At 37.6% G+C, this 19885-nt stretch overlaps 4 protein-coding genes across 6 annotated transcripts in view; 2 read left to right on the plus strand and 2 right to left on the minus strand.

Annotated features, from left to right (window-relative positions):
* LOC135159944 (cerebellar degeneration-related protein 2) overlaps positions 1-11239 on the plus strand; it is a 37375-nt gene extending 26136 nt beyond the window's left edge. For 2 of the 3 annotated variants that reach the window (XM_064116019.1, XM_064116020.1), the window contains 7 exons: positions 4461-4573; positions 5014-5162; positions 5300-5474; positions 5641-5930; positions 6650-6803; positions 8632-9429; positions 10045-11239. In XM_064116019.1, the coding sequence (XP_063972089.1) occupies positions 4461-4573; positions 5014-5162; positions 5300-5474; positions 5641-5930; positions 6650-6803; positions 8632-9429; positions 10045-10467 (2102 nt within the window). In that variant the 3' untranslated portion in view covers positions 10468-11239. Of the gene's footprint in view, positions 1-2128; positions 2468-4460; positions 4574-5013; positions 5163-5299; positions 5475-5640; positions 5931-6649; positions 6804-8631; positions 9430-10044 lie in introns of those variants that run through there. The other variant, XM_064116018.1, reaches the window with a different exon arrangement.
* A 114-nt stretch (positions 11240-11353) lies between these two features.
* Positions 11354-14009, minus strand: LOC135159952 (polymerase delta-interacting protein 3-like). The gene is made up of 3 exons (XM_064116032.1): positions 13780-14009; positions 12018-13109; positions 11354-11821 (listed from the first exon to the last, which is right to left on the minus strand). Exons 1-3 carry the CDS (start codon positions 13854-13856, stop codon positions 11737-11739), a joined length of 1254 nt encoding a protein of 417 aa, XP_063972102.1. The 5' UTR covers positions 13857-14009; the 3' UTR covers positions 11354-11736.
* Positions 14010-14332: 323 nt separating this feature from the next.
* On the minus strand, positions 14333-16798 carry Nbs (nbs). Its single transcript, XM_064116021.1, has one exon. The coding sequence runs from the start codon at positions 16606-16608 to the stop codon at positions 14548-14550; it is 2061 nt and encodes a 686-aa protein (XP_063972091.1). The 5' UTR covers positions 16609-16798; the 3' UTR covers positions 14333-14547.
* Positions 16799-16895: 97 nt separating this feature from the next.
* Positions 16896-19361, plus strand: LOC135159949 (girdin-like). Its single transcript, XM_064116025.1, has 3 exons — positions 16896-17079; positions 17265-18464; positions 18569-19361. Exons 2-3 carry the CDS (start codon positions 17307-17309, stop codon positions 18887-18889), a joined length of 1479 nt encoding a protein of 492 aa, XP_063972095.1. The 5' UTR covers positions 16896-17079; positions 17265-17306; the 3' UTR covers positions 18890-19361.
* Positions 19362-19885: the final 524 nt, after the last annotated feature.

Below are 19885 nucleotides of genomic sequence, written 5' to 3' on the forward strand. Positions count from 1 at the left end.
ACTTATGACTTATCAATTCTCATAAACTGTCTGTACATTAACGAAGGAAAATCACCGCGAGAAAATGGATATTTTCCACAATGAAACAACTGTTACACATGAAAAATGGTAATACGTAATATCTTTCACTCATTTATAATATCTCGAGAATCACAATTTTCATATAATCGAAGAAAGAATAGAGTCACGTTATGATTAATGTGGGATGGGATAACTCTTTAAACAATCGTGAAACAGATTTATAGCGTTTGTTAACATTTTTCAGACGATTTTTTAACGATTGATTTGACGGTTTTGTGAATTGTAAATTCTCTTTTCCATCATTCATTTTTTTTTAACGCTTGGGAATAAGTCGAATAATAAATTATGCTTTCTATCCCACGCGTGCGAGAGGACACGGAGCGAGTTGGATATCGCATCCGCGTTACTTCAACGTGACTAACAACCACTCACCACCTTTTTATATTATACATACGTTTTATTGCTTTTGAAATTAATGAAAAGCCACAAAAATCGAGAACTAATGTGGGAAGTTAATATTTCCGATTGTTAACAATTAACTCGAGAGGTTTATCAACGAGGGAAAACGATATTTCATCTTAATTTCAATGAAGGGATCGTTCAAAACCTCAGGAATAATTTCTCTTCAATATTCAATCAACAGAAAATATAAAATTCTTGAAATGGGGAGGAAATAATTTGACAGGGAAATAAGTTCAAATAGTAAAATTGAAAATTTAATTCATGTTATTACCTTAACATTCCCTTCACCCACCGCTTCTTCGTTATAATAAACAAGTTTCCCTGTCAATCTATTCACTGGCACGTGTCGAATCAACTGGAATAATCTCGAGTTGGGGTCACAATGCAATGAAGGCTTGAATGTCTTCTCTCTTCGTGCACTTTTCTGACACAGGCACTTGGGTGAAAGTGCAACAAGATATACAAGTGAATCTTCCTGGCACGCCAGAGGTCAGAATAACTCAGAGGATAAAGCATAAATTCAAGGGTTTTTTCGGTCTCTAATTTTTCAGTCAGCGAATGCAATTGTAGAAATTAAAAAGGTCGACTTTAAACGATAACATCGCTCACTATCGAGGAATGATTAACGTACCTCGATCCTTCGGCCAGGCTGAACTACTTTTTAATATTACCACTATTTTTAATTTTAATTTTAACTTTAAAAAATTCTAATAACAAATTACCGTTTAATTTTTTTTATTACAATTGAAATATCGATTGTTGGAAACGATTTGAATTGTTTCCAAAAATTGCTAAATCTTTTCTCCCTTGAACCTGTCAATTTTTTTTCCTCTGCAAAAAATATTGTGAAACTGTTAAACACATTGAAAGCATAAAAACCTGAGAAAAAAAATATGTGTCAGTGTGTATAGCGTGTGCGTAATGTTATCGTGCACATTACGAAAGTATAATGAATCCCCCAGTGAGTAATTCGACGGAAGTTTTCATTTCAACTTAATTTTTATTCCCTCGACACAGAAAAAATGAAAAATCTGAGGCCCCGAGATTCCGACGTTCCTGAGATGATTCCCCCGATTTACATAATTTGATTATTCTTCTTGCGTGAATGTTCTTCATAGAATGAACTAAACAAATTCAGTTACGCCATTCTTTGAGCCTTGATACCGTAACAAAAAATAGGCTCCCTAAAATTTCTATTTTCCAAAATGAAGAAATATGGTTAGAGCATCATTTCATCAAGACGATCTCAGCAGAGATCATCAATCTTCTCAGTCAATAGTAACAAAACATTTTTTGATGATTGTCCATAATTAAAAATAAAATTGAATTAGATGAGTCTCAATTGGAAGGAAATTGATGAATAATTTTCCATCGATGGAAATCGAACCGATGAATCATGAAGGAAAATAAAATTTGAAAAATCACTCCATTTCTCTTAAATCTTTTCATCGTGGCTCCAGCCATCCTCAACCATTCTCCACAAAATCCGCCTGGAGGGGGGAAAATTGTAGTGGATAACACTGGGAAAGGCCCCGTAAAGACGTCTAGGGCCTTTGGGGACCGTTTATTACTTAGGATGGTGGGGATAAGGAAACGTAGTAAGCCACCGGTGTATCTACTGTACGGCATTCGTACTTCACCCACCGTCGGTGCAACTTACAGTACCCAGAACACCGGTAGATGTTGGTGAAACCGGTTGCCATTCGAGTATCTCTCAAATTTATTCGCAAAAACTTAAACAAAATCGTGAAAAAAAAATCAGTGAAAAATATCAGTGTGGTATTCAGTGGTGTTGGGAAAACATTTTCCATTAATGTTGTGAATAGAAAATATTTATTGTAAATATTTTCTTGGAGTGGAAGCTGTTTAATGAAAATCATGAATGGTCCAAGTGTGGATGTTGTTTGGGACCCATCAACTCAGATGGGTTCAATGGACTGTTGGGATTATTCGATCGAGCTGGCATGTCTCCAGGGCCCCGAAGGTATTTACTCAAATCACTACAGCGAACAAACTAAGTCAACTGAGGAAAAAAGCAAAATTAAACAATTTATTTCTTCTGTTATTTTCAAATCAATTTAATTGCTTTAGATTGTTGTGATGAATTGAAATTTGTCCTGCATTCAGGAGAGAGGGACATTCTAATCATTAGAATTAAGACGACCAATGGAGCAGTAAATTATTTAATGAACTGGATTGAAATGTTTAATTTTTTTTTTTCATTTGGATATCTGTAACATTGAGGACATTTACAAAATTTCAATTTTCAGTTTCTCATATTTAAAATATAAAGAAAATGAGATGAGTTTTAATTCAAAAAGTATAACAACGAGGACAAAAAAACTAGGGGAGGGGGGAGACTAATTTGAGAAATTGAAAAAGTGAAAAAATGCAGATGGAATTTTTAAAAATATATATTCCGACGCTTCAGAGTTATCGGCCCTTGGAATCCATGGGATGACCATTGGTGATCTGGTAAAATTAAAGGATCGTAAAACGTAAACATTTCTTCACAATTTTCCTCCTGTTTTTTTTAGCAATTCTTTTGAATTGTTCTGGTGCATTAGAGGTCCTTGCCCTTGAATGGAAGGAGATGAACATTCTTTTCCCGTGACTCTCTACTTCTTCTGCTTCACAACTGAAGGGAGAGAGGTGAAATCCCTCGGTGTGCACCTGCGTTTTTACTTCTCACTACGCATTTGGCGAAATTTAGTATTCCAACAGCCATAACGGTGAATTTTATTGCGGGTATAATGGGAAAATAATTGATTATGGGATGAGTGAAACAATAGCTCACTGTTTGCGATAGTCGATGACAAATTTATGGGCTCTTCAGGTATGATTGATGGAGGTACATCAGGAATCTTTAATTCTGGTTTTCTTCAGGACGATTGGCAAGCGTGACCGGGATAAATTACCCCTTTTTGCGAATTATTGTGAATCAATGGAAAAACTTTCTTTTTGCCGGTACGATAACGGGATAATGACTGATATTTTTTTTATTATTCTTTATCGTTTGGTGAAATGGGGGAGTTTCATTGTGCATTTTTCTTCTAATTTAACTTCGTGAAAAGTAATGAAGTGCTCATTGGGAGTCAATGTTTAATCGAAGAATGGTGACTCCTTTTTCCACAATCTTTCAATTTTTTAAACTTTCCGCTGCATCGTTATACACTCACATATATTTAGTGAAAAATAATATCACAAAATTTCTACGAAATCATCTATTATATTGTAGATAGTATATGAATATATTTATCGTCCGGTAAAAATTAGAATACCATGTTTTTTACAAGAAGGAACAATACACTTTCCGCCCACTGGGGTGAAAAATGAGTTTTCTCTCGTAATTATCGATTTTTATGAACGGAGAAACGAGGGAAATTGTTTGATTTGAAGAAATCTATAATTGTGGATAGGAAGACGATTTTAAAATTCATCACGTGCAGGGGGAAGGCCCATTACCACTTCAGAAAACTGTTCAGACTTTTTACCGAAAATTTTATGGACCACTAAGAAGTTTCTTCCATCCTTTAAACCATCGACAATTTCCTAGATATCTATATAAACAATAAATCGCGTTTACGTCGACATAATTACAATTCAGGGAAAATAAGAGCATTTGTTTTAACTTAAAGCGTTGTATTTGCACTTCAATTGTGACGACAAATCATAAAAGTTAATAAAACGTTTTTTGTTATAAAATCAATTGAGAAATTTTGATCTTGACAGCTCGTGTGTCACTGCCCGATGCGAACTTCTTAATGAGGGTCAACTTTGATTTAAGTAGAGTGAGAGAGAGAGAGAGAATGATTAACAAATTATTTTCCTGAAGCGTAACGGAAAATGATTTGCAAGATTGGAGAGCAAGTGAACTGATTTAAACCAGAGAGAACCATTGAAAATATCATTCCCAGTGATTCATCAGTCCTGGTTGCAACCTTTCATAATTGGAATTGTTTCTCTTCCTTTTTCAGATCTTCAATTGGCAGCTGAACTTGGCAAAACTCTCCTAGATCGCAACAAAGAGTTAGAGACCAATTTGAAAACCCATCAAGCGACCATTGACGAACAGGCCCAAGAAATTGAGGTAAATAATCCCCAAAAATGTTCTATTCAATCATTAATTCAGAATCATTACCCTCTATATTAACTATAAATTGTCATCCACGTTTCATCTGCTGTTCATTGACCGACGATTTACCGAACATTTGACTTGAAACCACCAGTGACTCGAACATAAAAATTACCCGCAACATTTCCCACATTCCGATGACTTCTGCCTTCATCAGATTTGCTGATTACTACGTGACTTCCATTTCCAACGAACTTTGAACCCCTCACATTGCTAAGGGAAAAAACACACCGACGATACAGAGCGTGACTTTCATTCAGGAAATTAAATTAATTACCAACATCCCATTGAAAATTCCATGTCTCTTCCTCGTTTCGCACCATTTTCTTCGCTACTTCATTTCATAATTCTATCCGACGATTAATATCTCTTGTGCCATTGTTTTATTTGTTTAGTATATGAAAAAACAGACAGCAGCCCTCAGAGAAGTCAACGACTCTAGACTCAAAGTTTACGAACAACTGGAAGTCAGTATTCAGGACTTGGAACGTGCCAATCACAGACTCGTTGTTGAAAACACAGCTGACAAAAAATTGATCAAAAGGTAATTTCAAATGTGATTTTATCAGGGAAAATTCCCAACATCGATTGATTTAAAAAAAAATAGAAAACTTGAATTATTCTCAGTCGACTGTTCAATATTTTGAACACATAATGAATGATATTTTATTAATTTTTCAGTCAATGTTTGACAATCGAAAACCTCGAGGCGAAGATTGACGAGTTACAGAAAAAATTTGACGATTTGAAACATCAACATGACAATCTTATGCGACAACAAAATTCAAATCATCCTACTAATACACAGTCAGCTACCTGGAAGGGCACGATATCGCAAGATGGCGGCATACAAAAGGTAATTAAACAAATAGTATAAATAATTTTGTTATTTTCTTTCCTAAAATCATCTTTTTTTCCTTTTCGCTACTGAGTTTCGCTAATAAGAACGTAAAGAACGAAAAAAATGTCGCAACAACAGAAAATGTTAATTAACAACAAAATTTTAATTGAAATTTCCCCAGAGCGCCGTCAGAAGCCCATCAAAGTCCTCTCCAGTACCGCTGATAGATGGTATCCGTGCGACAACCAACACATCAAACTGTGACGATGAAGTTACTGAATTACTGAGACAATTGCAGGAGACACGTAATCAGAGGGCGAGGGAACAGACGAGGGTCAATGAGTTGCGTGAACAGCTTGAGAGTCTTTTGAAGGAGAACAATTCACTCGAGGAGCAGCTTAATGAATGGAGAAATAAGGCGCAAGATATGAAAAATTTGCAGGAAGAAATTAACACATTGGAGGAAGTCAGGTAATTATTTTATTTCCATCCCTAATGTTGAAAAATTATATTTACTGAAATTATTCTTTATATTGTTTACATAGCAATTTACGCTCAATGAATAAGGCATAATTTCCTTGAGACTGTGAGTTACTGCATACAATGTACTATTTTCATTGTATGAAACATTGGATATTTTTCATTAAAATCTTGTCCACAAAGATTCAATTCAAAACAACAGATATGGATTTTCAAAATTATGTATTTATGTGGGCAATGATAATCTTTTAAAAGCCATATTTAGGTCACTACGATGATAATAATCAAACGTATACATTGGTAAATGTCATTTTTAACGAATATGATTACACATCTCACTTTCCACCCAACCTGTCCATTCTCATTTGTCAAAAATGCCACTTCCCAAATGGCGTGTACCATAAGCTATCCAAAATTTCTTAATTGCTAGTAAATATGATATCCACGGGGGAAGACAGATCACATAATTAAACATTTGGTAATAGAGCAGTGCAACAGTCCAAGCATCAATCAGAGGTGTCATTTACAGTCAAATTAATGAGATATTGATCGAGCTCAGAATGATTTAATGATGCGAAATATTTTTATTTCCAATGATTTTTTTGTCATGAAATTCCACGAAACAATTTAAAAGTTATCTATAGTCGTTTAGAGAATTTCTTTCGAAATTTGGAGAGAGTTTTAATTATTGTTCAATCATTTATGTGTAGACATGGAAAATTATGCGGCCGTTGTCTTCGTGGTTGTGACAGACTCACACATGATGAACTATCAGTAATGCTCGACCAAGAGGAGGACGACGATCTTAGCATCGCCGAGTCATCTCTTAACGACAGCCATCGTGAATCCGATGTGGTTGTACAGGTAAGCAAATCGTTACTACCCGTTTGCCAAAATAAAAAATCATCAAAATGCATCAACATCGTCAACCACTTACTCAACACCCACACAAAACGGGTAATTCCCGTTTGGCCTTTCAAAAACATGTTGAGATGCTTCGGGAGAATTTACCTATCATGTTGAGATGATAGAATTGTTAGCAAGCCTCAGAAATTTCTATTAAAGCAATATAAATACCAAAAATTATTGCATACAAAGTATGCAAAATCGTCTTCACCGGTAAATAGATCTGCATTTTATTCAATGATTTTTTTTATCGAAAAAAATTGATAGATATCTCGTAGATCCCATCAAATTTAATAGTTCAATATTACAGTAAATTGTTTTTCTCATAGGATACAAAAATAAATTTACAGATGATATCGAAACTGATAACAAGAGCCTATAGGGATAAGTCAGGAGTCATTCGTCCATTATTCTTACCTTATCTCATCTGGAATATTGTATCCGTAATATGGACATCATCCTCACTCACCACATTTCTACTTGACATCCTATATTACATTAACCACGAGTACATCATACCAATTCTAATGAAACCCTTTGAAATACTGATTTGGATTTTCTGCAAATTATCGCCCATCAGAATATATAAAAAATTTTTTTAACTCTGATCCATATGACGAAAGAGGTTTTGTAATTATTTTCTTGCGGATGTGAGTATTGACTGATTCCGAATGAGAAATTCAAGAAAAATAGATGTTGAATCGATGGAATTATGAGCCTCACTGCTAAATATTGTCGCGACTGAAATACTCAGATAATAGATTTAGTGGCATTTATTTTTTGTATTCTCTGGTAAAAAATTTCTTTTTATTAATGACTCATTCTTTTTTGAAATCGTCATGGACTGATAGAGCAAATTTTTATTCTTTGACTTCGAAGTCATTAGACTTTTCGTTTGAATTCCCGAATCATTTAGGTCTATTTTTAGAACGTGTTTGAAGTGGCCGAGTAGTACTAACGTTTCGGACTATTAGACGATAAAACAAACATAATTGACCCATTAACTTTGCCACACCTCATCTGCAAGCTCGCTTATATCTTCATTTACTATATTATTACTCAACACTTTAAATGCGAGTGTATTATACCATTTTTATCGAAGTGATCCCCGCGAGATGATTCATAAAAATTCCGATAGTATTGAATTATTTATTTGCTAATTGATTTTATTTTCTGTTCATTTATTTTGACGATCGGAATTCTCCTCAATTACTCACGTTCATTGAGCAAATATGGCATGTAGAATATCTAGTCAAGTATTACCAACAGGATTCATCATAGCGCTACAAAAAATTGTTAAATAATTTGCATATTGTACACTGCCAGATTTATGCGATATTAAATAAAGGTTATTTTTTTAAAGCAAACACCAATCAGTTTCAAGTTATTTTTTATTTAATATCCTGTAAATCTGGCTGTTCCTCAATCCTGGAAATTCCTAATTTCCCATTCTGTTTCTATTGGAGTTCCATCATATTTTCAATTTGAATCCGAATACATAAACAATTCGGACAGAGCCAATGAAAATATTTTTTCTCTCCCTGTAAACTAGTTTTTGATTTCTTTAGAGTTACATAGAAGGAAGGGAAGAGGTGAGGAATAGGATAATGGAATATAGTACTCACTGTTTTCACAACATAAATTCAAGGAACATTTTACCTTGACCCAGGTTAGATAAAATAGGATATCGTTATGAGTTATCAAATCTATTTGCACATTCACCTGCTGCTGCAGGTGCTTCCTTTATTCCCACACTCCATGATCCTAATTAGCAATATTTTTTCAGGATCCAGCCCCCACTAATGGCCTCTCTCCGGAGATGGGCGTGAATCCGTACCGCGTCCTAGTGGAGAAATACGAAGCACTGCTAGAGGTCCAACGTCAGCCAGCACGTCACAAGTCGACCCCTCCCTGCATGTCCCTTCAAGAAGAATTAGAAATGTCCGGCGACTTCAATAGTTTCCAAACCCAACCCTCCGATGATACCCCCGAGCTCCACGATTCCTTAAAACAAAATGGTACCACCTTCACCTCGCGTGACTGTCAAAACGGCAAGAAGCCATTGTCCGCGACACCCACAGACTTCTCCGAGGCCGAAACATCGTCGTCAGGTTTCTCCGACGAGACTAGTAACAAGGGTACACAGACAGATGGTCGACCGGGCTCATTCCTCTGCTCAATAGCTGATGATGATTGCAAATTCAGTATTTATGATGACACGAGCTCCTTCGAGAGTCGATTTAACAAAGCTCCCGAGTATCGGGAACTCTTCAGAGAGATATTTGGTGTTTTGAAGAGAGCGGCTGTGGCTAAAGACGAGGGTGAAAAGCTACCCTTACTCGACAATACGACACAATCATTGGAGAACAGAACTCTGGATGATTCTTTGGAGAATGACGATACAATGAGTATCATGTCATCGGTCATATCATCGGTCGTGTCTGAGCCTGTCATCAGAATTCAAACACCAACACCTGAGAAAGAGGAGCAGGCAATGACGGGTGGTAGTACGGGACAGAGTGAAAATCATGTCGTCAGACATCCTCACAAAAGACATCAGCAGTATGATTATCTGTCTGTTCAGGTGAGGAGTATAGGGGTTTTCGCGCTCGAAAGAATTTTTCTCCTCTTTGCGTGGAAGTAGATCTTCGATAATTTTTTTGGTAGTTCAGGAGTGTTGCCCGTGATAAAAGGTTTTACGTGGAGATGGGAGAGAGTGGGACTTCAGGGGAATGGGTGGGAACTTCGGAGGGATGGCTTGATAGTTTTTATCATCATCGTGTTTGTCTATTTAAAATTTTATATCGTGAAACCTGAGACGAGGAATATTTCCGTTATTGTTAACATAGACTTTAGGAAAAGAGATGAATCTTTTAGGGTTTTGGGTGTAGAATGTAAATGAGAGTAGCTGAACCAGGACTTTGTCCTTTCGTTGTGCTTTCCTGCAGGTCCAATTCGATATGACTCTAGTTGCGTAAAGAGAAAAATTGTGATATTAATATTTTATAACTATTTATGCTTTTATTGGGAAATAAAATCCCATTCGTTCCTATCATTTCGTTTTTATCCATTTCCGCCATCATCGCTCTGCTGACGTAAACGAGCGTAATCGAGCATTTTTCATTGTACATTTTTTCAATCGCACTGCAGTTGTCGTTTGTAAAAATATTGTTATTAATGGTGGAAAAATTCTTCCCAGGTGAGGAAGAAGAACACCGCGAAGAAAAGTGCCCAGAAAAAATTGAACTTCAGTGACAGGTCAACCACGCCAGACATCGTGCCAAGTCAAAATCCAAAATTCTTGCAGGCCAAGTCAAACAGCGGCGGTAGACGACAAAAATTCCGACCGTTTACACAAGTTGATCAAGATGGTACTATATGGAATGGTAACACAATTCACGTATTCTCGAGTAGAATGAGAGAATCACCAACGAGTCGTAGAATAAATGGGCACAATCGCGACAATGAACAGCACAATTCCACAACAATGGAGTATAGTAGGGAATATAAACCATCCTCAGCGTCTGAGGAAGTTGCTAGGCTCAGGAGACTCGAAATGTCTTATGCTGAGGCTCTGAGAATGCCAAACAAACCAAAAGCCAATCATTTACGTAGACATTAACCAATTTCAATGCATTAAGAAAATCCACAAATACTGGCAGTATAAAGTTTTTTAACAGTGACAACAATTATTCAACAATTGAAATCAGTTCAGAGAAAATGTCACTTTTTTTTTTATTAAACTTGGACCTTAGAATTTTGCAATAAGAGTTGGAAAATTAGATTGTAGTGACATTTTTTCTGAGTATAGTCGTCTACTGTGTGGATTTAACTTAAAAACACTCGTAATTTAAATCGTAGAATAAATCTTAAATTATTGATTCAGTATTTGAGTCTCCCAAAATCGATTTCTTTGTAAATAATTTTGTTTATTGCGGTTCAGTGATTTTCTGTACTTGATTTATGTATTATTTTCTCCTACAAGTTTGACCCAACTAATGTTTTCTATAATTTTTCTATGTCCAATTAACGCGACGTGACACTCGAATGTCTTTTATTCATAAAATTTCATGGGAGATTGATTGGATTATGTGGGGGAAAATCATGTTGTTTTTGGGACTCAAGGAAATATTTATGTGCCATCTAATATATTTTAAAAAGAGTTGAAAACACAAAACTGTCCAATGACAAAAGCGAAAATTCTTTTGATAGATTCAAATGATCGAGGGAATTTACATCATGAGAATATTTTTTAGTGCACGTCGATGAAATTTCTCCTCCTGTATTTAAGATACCAATTAGCTTTTGTATTTTTCTTCAGAGTTAAAGGAAGGACTTACTACTTTGTGATCATTCTTGTACAAGTAAATAAAAAATTCTTTACCATAAAATTATCTCTTCCATGTTTTTAAAACTTTTTTTTTTATCCTGACCATCCAGACCTTTGCACCTTTATTCTTAAAAAACTAATTAATCAAGTCCAGTGGGAAATGATAAAAAAAATGGAATCGTTTTATTCAGGAATTTTTTTATTAAGATTTTTCTTATGAGCGTCTTCATACCAAAATATTATGAATTCAATAGGTTTTTTCACCTACGAAAATAATAACTGAGTCGTAAGGTGTTGAAACAAAAGTGTATTTATACGTGAAATGTATGAAGATTTTTGTGTCAACGTAAATAATTCATTTGCTTTCATTCCTGCAATTCCCCTCTCTGACTCAGTTCATATTATCAGATTTTTTTTGTTGAGCCTCTTTTAGTATTAGTTCCTAGACTCCTTTCTTTCCAGTTCTTTCTCAGGTTAAAAAATGAAAATTCAGATAAGTGAATGATAATAATCCATCTGGCATTGAACAAAGTGAATGATGATGGTAGTAATAATTGTTATTCAGTTGTGGCAATCGTCAAAAAGAGCACGATGAACTGCACCCAAGCTTGTTTGTACATAACTGGAGCTTGCTGTTCTTCTGGACCTGCAAGATGAAATTGCATTATTTAAATATTTGAAAAGATTTGCAATGGTCAAATCTAACAACTGAAACGTTACTCATAATCCAAAGTCGTTAAACCCCCAGCAAATTTCACCCCAAAAATCTCCTATTATTTCATTAAACTTTGCAACCCTTTTTCCTCCCCGCCCCTGTCACTCTGAATTCCTCGATAACTTACTCAGTCAGTGGTCTGACAGCAGGGGCTGTGGGATTATTCTTCGGCCTAGGATTAACCAGCAGACACTTCATAGGGTGTCCATCCAGTTGTCTATTGTGATACGTCTCCACAGCCTTGGTGGCATCCTTCAGGGTCTTATAAATGACCTCAGCAGTTCCAGGCCTCACCAGCCGCGACACCAGCAATTCCCCAACATCCTCGAACAGCTCTTTGATATCTTCCTGTGTAACATTAGCTTGCAAATTCGACACAACGATCCTGTAGCCCGTAGGCTGACTAGAGCTACCAGACGAGCTACTCTTGGTCCTCACCAGGATACCCATCGGCCTAGATTTTGTCCCACTGCCTTCCAGCCTCGCTTTAACACCAACATCCCTATGGCTCCTCACATCGAAATATTTCTCTTCATGTTCGTCCGCTATAATCGTTCTACTCTTGCCTGCGAATCCCCAGTCATCGCGATAACTTTCGACTTTCTGTCCCATGGGGATCCTAGGAATAATTTTATATTCTCTTGGTCGTTCCACCTCAGTTTTTCGGATTATCGTAGGCCTCTGGGCGGTCTTTGGCCATGAATAACCAGTTGACGGCTTAATACCGAATACTGGAGGGAGTGGAGGTGGCCCAGGGGCATATTCGTTGCTCACAGTTCGTCTCAAAGGTGCCTCGACCACGTAACTGTTATCTTGGTAGTCCATGGACATGTTCTCCCTGAAGGAGGGCTCTCCAATGCTCCCTCTGTATCCCACGATTCTTGGGGGAAGATTGTAAGGGAGTTGTGATTGTAAGGGATTGTGAGAGTCGTATGAGGGCACCAACGGGGGAATTCGGTTCGTGGACAGAGAAATTTTTCCATTGCGACCAGTCTTCCGGGAGATTGTGGCCAATGACGGGGCCTTGTGAGTTGCTCGGAGCTTTTCCAGCTTCAGACGAGCGTCTGATTGCTTGGCTATTTCAGCTAATTTGTCTCGAGCGTCTGTCAGCTTCTCTCGATTCTTCTGGATTATTTTGAAACGCGCGTCCGTTATTGGTTTAGTTCTATAGGGTGGCTGGGGTGGGCGAACGTTGATACGTGCTGGCGGTTTTCGAATACTGAAAAGTTTATTCATTTAATGTTAGAAAATTAATTGAATGAATTGAATGAATACCTGAATTAAATACGATCTAAAAGGCGAAAGTAAAATAATAATGAAGATGCAATAATGAAGTTGGAATAACTCTCAAAGAAAATAACGGAATTTCTCAATAATGACAGCCACAGATGTGCTGATAATGTGAAAAACCGAGACCCCTTTTCCACGCAAATCAATTCCATTAGTTGCATAGACAATTGGATAGATTGAAAGGCAAAAACCGAAGAGATTTCCAAGAGTTTATATTGTATTTTAAGGAACTGGTCCTGGAACAATCAATATCACCCTCAGTGAGCTTCACTAAGGTGAGGATTGAAGGGCAGGGCCTCTGAGCACTGGGTCTCTTACAAATTCTGTCAAACATTTCTACAATAGCTCACAAGTCCATTCATTGATTTTCTTTCGAATAATTTCATCTTGCTGCTCACAATAATGATCATGAGCATCTGAGTCCCGGAACATTGAGGTTAGGATAGAATTTCATTTATATAAAATGAATAAACTCTGCCCATTGCTAGGTCTAACGTGGTTTACGTTATGATAATAAATGAAACAGAAGGAAATGGATTTTTTTTCTATTGATAAAAATGTAGAATGATTCAATAGTAATGGCAAATTCAGTAACTTACCCGCCACGTCCTTTCAGGCCCATCTTTCCCTGTGGTTTTTTTTTCTTAATTATATCGTCGAGGCTCATATCAGCCATTTTACCAACTTTTATTATAAACACTCTATCTATTAACAATTGTGTAGACTGACTGAATTATTTGGTTTAAAAGGCATTTATGAAAAGAACTGAGAAATGGGGATGTGCACGTAAAAATGGACGTGAACGCTAGGGTGACGCTCAGGGGCGGGGGAGGATACCGTCGAGTCAGTCTACTCAGACGATAGTCTAAATGTCTGCCGTATCGACATGAATTTAAATATTACTATTTATGTCATTCTATTTATTCTTAGAATTCTTGCTATTCATGATATTAAGCATCTAAAAAATGTTTTCCTGGAAATACTGACATCCTTCTAATGCTGGACAGAAATGAATAAAATATGCAAGTATCTTCGGTGGATAGATTGGAGGGAATAATACAACTCGTGTTTGACATACCAACTAATAATTCTCTTCAACAACAATTCATAATACAAATACGGACAGTTTTAACATAAATTTGAACATTCTCATAAAAATAATTTGATTTATTTCGGACTATGCATACGGTATAAAGGAATCGAGCAAAAATAATTTAAAATGTAAACAATTTGGAGGATCTTTATCGAAAACTGAATGTTAACTGAAAAACAAGTTAATAATTTATGAAACGGAATCAGATCCCCAGAAATTTAACATATGTATTTTCCGAATGGGTAGTCGTAGTTGTATAAAAAATATGACACCTCTACACACCACGTTTCCATTCGATGACAGGTCTCTGTGGTCTTTTTATCTCGAACTTCTTGAAATTTTTACCAATAAATTTCCCGGAGAAGACTTCAGGCCTCAGTGGCCAATCTCGCATTGATTTCTCATCTCCTTGGAAACTTCTGAGAAGTCGTTCCCTTGATGTCTTGCTCTGGCTACTGTGCCACTCTCTGTTCTCATCTGCATCGATCTCTTGGTCGATCGGGTGCTTCACGATCTCCATCTCCTCCTCAGATACCACCAAGAATTTTGATGCCTTCTTATTTCCACTGGACAAAGAATTTTTCTCACTATAACGGTTACTTCCATCACGAGCTTGATTCTCTGCCGGAAATATGTCAGAATCACTGTTATCTTCTCTGCTCTTATTTGTTCTCTCAGTTGTTTTGTGATTATCCATTAGTTTCTCTTCAGGTATTTCTGGATCCTTTTTCCGCAATATTATTCCATCCCTTCTAGGCTTCTTAAAAGAGTGATCTTCAACCTCGTCATCAGAAGCATTGCACGCTCTTTTTACAGGTATATTATCTAACTTGAGAATCGAGGAGATTCTGTCGGATAACTTCTCATCAATTCCTGAAGGCAAATCTGTGATTCTAGTCCGTTTCTCCTTCTCCCCACAACTATTCCCCAATATATCACCATCGCTCATCATCTTTTCACCTGGAATGTCTGTAAACTCATCACTAGAATCATCAACAACTGCATTCTCTGACTTAAGGGTCGAGGCTGTCCTCCGTGATGATTTTGCAGGAATTTTCCCGAAAACGTCTGTTATTCTAGTTCGTTTTCGCTTCTCCTCACTGTCTACATTCTGAAGGTCCCTAGGTCGTTTCCTGCTCTCCCTGCTCATACAATGGCCAGCACCTTCATCATTCACCATCGACCCAGCCGAACTCTTCTGTCCTCTGTTAGCACTCTGGCTGCCACCTCCAAAGGATTCAGTCTCAGGTATCACTAAGGATTCAGGCACAATTCCCTTCCTCCCCTCCAGCCCTTTCTGGCCCACAACATCCTGAGTATCGGGAACCAGGGTCTCTCCCTCCACCATTTGCTTCTCCCTTTTAGTCGTGAATAAAACTTCATACGAAAAATCTGGATTGCAACAACTCTTGACGGACGAGTAGAGAATGCCCAGAGGTATCTCAGTCTCTGGGATCATTCGACGTTGTCTCCTCCTCAAGAAATTGCGAACAGTATCTACTGGAGGTATTTTATAAGGCTCATTCTGGCTGTTATCGTCATTGTAAAGAATGACTCTGGAGTTGGGGTGAGAGAGCATTTCCTTGTGGAAGTCTTTGTGTCCATAAAAGACTGAGGATCCACCGGCCAATTCGATCATCTTTTGGTACGTCTGTAGTTGATTCATCCTGAAGTGGATGAATAAAAAATCCTTGAAGATTGATCTGCGAGAGAATTTTGGAAGAAGAGAACTCTTATTTTTTTTTATCAGCATCGAATCCTCAAGCCGTGGGCAGAAGTTCCTGGGGTCGGGAAATGGATCTTCCTTTGTTCTGGCAGCTTTTACTGATCTCCAATAGTCGATGGTGACTATGGGCAGTCCAGCTGCTAGGGCACAAGCTAATTTAGCTGTTAACTTTGTGTTGGTGACTGTCAAATGGGTGCAACTGTTGTCCCAGTCCTTCAGTATTGTTCCCCCTATCTCCTTCATAATGTTCACCAACTCATGTCTGTGTTCTGCAGACAGAGAGGTTGTTGATACGACAATTTTTTGATGGATGAATGTTAAAATGCAATTTTGGAGACCGAAACGAATTCTGTCGTTAGGGCGAACTGTGTAAACGTCGTCGATCCGGCGGGCTTCATCGACATTGTCGCCCAGGATAAATGTTCCGTACTTTGATTTTGTATCGGTTACTTGGCATTTTTCAAGGGGAGTGAGCTCAATTTTGGCGTGAGCACGACTCAGGGATCCATCGGATTTTACGATCAGGTCCCCTTGGTTCCGGCCGATTACAAACGGCTGACCTGGGGTTAGGTAATAGAATTTCTCTGAATCGTCTTTGAGAATCCACATCTTCGTCAGTATTTTTTCACTCTACTTGGATAAGATAATGTTGAAGTGCTTTCTGTTTTTTATTTCACGTCACTTTCATTTGGAGAATGCAGAGGAACTTTTGCTGCTTATAGTTATAGGGTTTAGGGGGTTGTCTAGAGGTTATGTACATGTTGTCACTTTGCGCACTTGACTATTGCGAATATTCAGTCAATGATTGTTTATCAATCTCTCGGGTAAAAGACATAGATGTCGCGTCTTGAAGATACCCGGGGTATTTAACATGTAGCAGCCTCTGGGTGCCACAATCGGGACTGTCATGGTCTGCAAGCGGGGCTGTACCATTTAAATTTAGGTTATGTTGTTCCAGTATTTACAAAAAAATTGATTGACATTTGCGGAACCTTCTCCTCTCGCTAAAAATGAATCTTTCCGGGATTTTACCTGCGAGTCATTATAGACCTGCTGGCACTCTCATTGATTAATCTCGCGGTAAGTACATCATTCATTAGTCATCAGTTGGCTAGAAAAGCTTTAGAAAACACCCACATATGTCAAGTGACTTTCGCAGAATGGATGCAAATGCAATTTTTTTTCATCATTTTCATTTTTTTCAAAATCATTAAAAGTTCTATCAAAAGCAGGAGCTTGACACCTTCAAAATTCTCTCACTTCAGATAAAGTCAATCCCAACATCACATCCAAGAACAAATTCATCAATGGAAGCCTTCGAAGTGGACTCAAACGCCTCCTTCGACTCTCTCCACCTCTCCTCTGAGGATTTTAACCCTCCGTCCCCCTGTCCCCATTCCTCCACTCCGGAATCCGTCAAAAACTTGCAAGAATTGGAACATGAAGCTGAGAAACTTCGTCTCTCTCTCGAGAATTCGAGATCAGAGATCGATTTATTGAAATCTTCCAATAATGCACTGAAGCAAAAGGTCGGAGAGCTCTTCCTCGAGGCTCAGGTCTCTTTGGAGGAGAGGCTCAGGCTCCAGAACACCTTGAAAGATCGTGAATGCCAATTGGCGATGTCCGAGAATTCCTCAAGGTGGTACCAGGCGCGATTGCATGAGTCAGAGGCTGCGAATAAGACGTTGAAAACGGATCTCGAGACTTATCAGAAGATTCTTCATCAAAGGGAGCAGACAATTACTAATTACACAGAGAGATGTGAAAAGAATCAGCATTTAAAGATGAAATTGGAGCAACTGGAGATAAAATATCGAATCGAGTGTGAAAATCTTCAGGAGCAGTTGGATGTGATGAAAAATGAAAATTCGTCGAAGAATTTGGCAGTTTCGAATCCCCAGGCTTCGTCGGAAGATAAAATAACCCTAGACTTAAGGAAAAAATTAGCGGAAATGTCGAGGGACCTTGAAATAGCGGAGAGGAGGTACTCTAATGCTGAAACGTCACGAAGTTTAGAGGAAAACACCTCGTTGAGTTACAAAAAACAGCTGGATAAACTTCGGGATGATTTCAGTGCCCTGGAAATGGTGAAAACAGAAGCATTCCAGAAACAAAAGGTTTTGAATGCTCAATCAGAGGATCTGAGGATTGAGAATGAGAGGTTGAATCTTATTTTGTTGGCCTCGAAGAAGGAGAAGATGGAAGTAGAGGAGGGGATCGTCCAGCTTAGGCTCCAGCTGACGAGGATGATTGCTCAGCACAAGGCTGTGAAAAGTAGAAATTCGGAGACTGAGAGGAAACTGGGGAAATTGCGAGAGGTAGAGAAGGAGAATAAACGGCTTAAGGCAAGAAGTGCAGTGGTTCATCATTCATTGGTGAAAAAGATCAACGACGAGAAGAGGAGGTGCGATATGTTGGAGGGGGTTCTGAGGGAGGAGAGAGCTAAATCGATTATCGATTATCAGGTAGGATTTTTTCTCAGATCTCATGTCCAAAATTAGGACTTAATAATTGATATCTCGGAATTTTTGGTTCTTTATTCCTGATCAATCCTCTGTTTTTAATTTAGAAGGGAGAAACAGTCAATTCAATGACTATTTGCCTCCGTCAGGCCTTGAATCGTGAGAGGGATCTGAGAGATCGATTAAAACTCTTATCAAAACCTTCAGATGAAAGTATTGATGAAGGATACGCAGACAGCGCTGGTTTTCCTGACATTCCTCTTTCTTCACCCTGTCCAATGAATCCCGGATTAATGAGCTTTGCTGTCAATGTATTGATGAGAAGCCAGAATTTTATGGAACCCATCAGCTCGAGTTTAAACGAACTCGAAATGAAACTTGAGAGGCTCAGTACAACAACAGAACCATTGAGGATTAAAAGTCGATGAGTATTTGTGCAGTTCAGTATTTACAAATTAAGTATTGAATTAATGACCTAATTAGGCATGAGGAACCCCAAGGTGATGTATTTATTATGGATCAAGTATTCTTCTTTTGCATTTTGTTGAACATTGAAATGATGTCGATCATTGAAGGTATGAGAAGTATTCTCAGAGAAGAGTTCAACGGCAGTGGAGATTTCTTTGTAAATATTTCAAGTAGGTGAAGATTTCGAAAGAATTGAGAGACTTTCTCGTAGATAAATTTGGTAGAGTACGAGCATGGTCTTCTAATATCTTTTGTCAAATAATTTGCTTCAAAGATCCTGAAATCATTTCCTCTTGCCATTTTCTGAAAGATTTATTTATCAATGTCCAATTTTAAAGGAAAGTGTTACGTATTCGGTAATTTATCTGTTGTATTTTTTGAGTATTAGAGTTACTCGATTCACTTAAATAAATTATTCAGAGATTATATTTATGATAACACGTTTCAAGATATTTATACTGGCATCAGTAAATGAACTTTGAGTTCTATAGTATTTATTGAAACTCCCGTATGCATATTTTCTTACACACATTAAGCGTTTGTCCAGATTAATTATAAAAAAATAAAGGAGTTCCTTTCAACTTCAGAATATACTGAATAATTGGAAAGAACCCGCCAATAGTCAGCCTCATTGTATATTCGGTCAGAAGTTATGGAGAACCAATTTCATATTCAGACTTCGAAAATCGAGTTTCTGCGGTGGTAATTAAGCCGCTGAATTTTTTAAGCGCGCGACGGTTTTGCTACTCTTGTTTTCTGTAGTTCAAATGACAAGACAAGATGGAGAGACATAGAATATCAGCGATCCATACATAGTAAATAGGGGGTCATGAGGGACGTTATTGAGGTCTCTTTGAAAAAGCCACAGACGTGGAACAAAGAAGTGGAGGAAGACAGAGTAAGCAACACCTGTGGTGGGGTATCGACTAACGTATTTCCAACCCTTTAAGTAACAA

This window comes from Diachasmimorpha longicaudata, chromosome 3 (assembly GCF_034640455.1).
Source record: "Diachasmimorpha longicaudata isolate KC_UGA_2023 chromosome 3, iyDiaLong2, whole genome shotgun sequence".
Classification (NCBI taxonomy): domain Eukaryota; kingdom Metazoa; phylum Arthropoda; class Insecta; order Hymenoptera; family Braconidae; genus Diachasmimorpha; species Diachasmimorpha longicaudata.

Coding starts and splice junctions, on each gene's coding strand:
- LOC135159952 (XM_064116032.1), bottom strand. CDS start 13,856: ATGGCTGATATGAGCCTCGACGATATAATTAAGAAAAAAAAACCACAG. Junction 13,110..13,779: donor GGCCTGAAAGGACGTGGCGG/GTAAGTTACTGA, acceptor TAAACTTTTCAG/TATTCGAAAACCGCCAGCAC. Junction 11,822..12,017: donor GCTGTCAGACCACTGACTGA/GTAAGTTATCGA, acceptor TTCATCTTGCAG/GTCCAGAAGAACAGCAAGCT.
- Nbs (XM_064116021.1), bottom strand. CDS start 16,608: ATGTGGATTCTCAAAGACGATTCAGAGAAATTCTATTACCTAACCCCA.
- LOC135159949 (XM_064116025.1), top strand. CDS start 17,307: ATGGAAGCCTTCGAAGTGGACTCAAACGCCTCCTTCGACTCTCTCCAC. Junction 18,465..18,568: donor AATCGATTATCGATTATCAG/GTAGGATTTTTT, acceptor TTTTTAATTTAG/AAGGGAGAAACAGTCAATTC.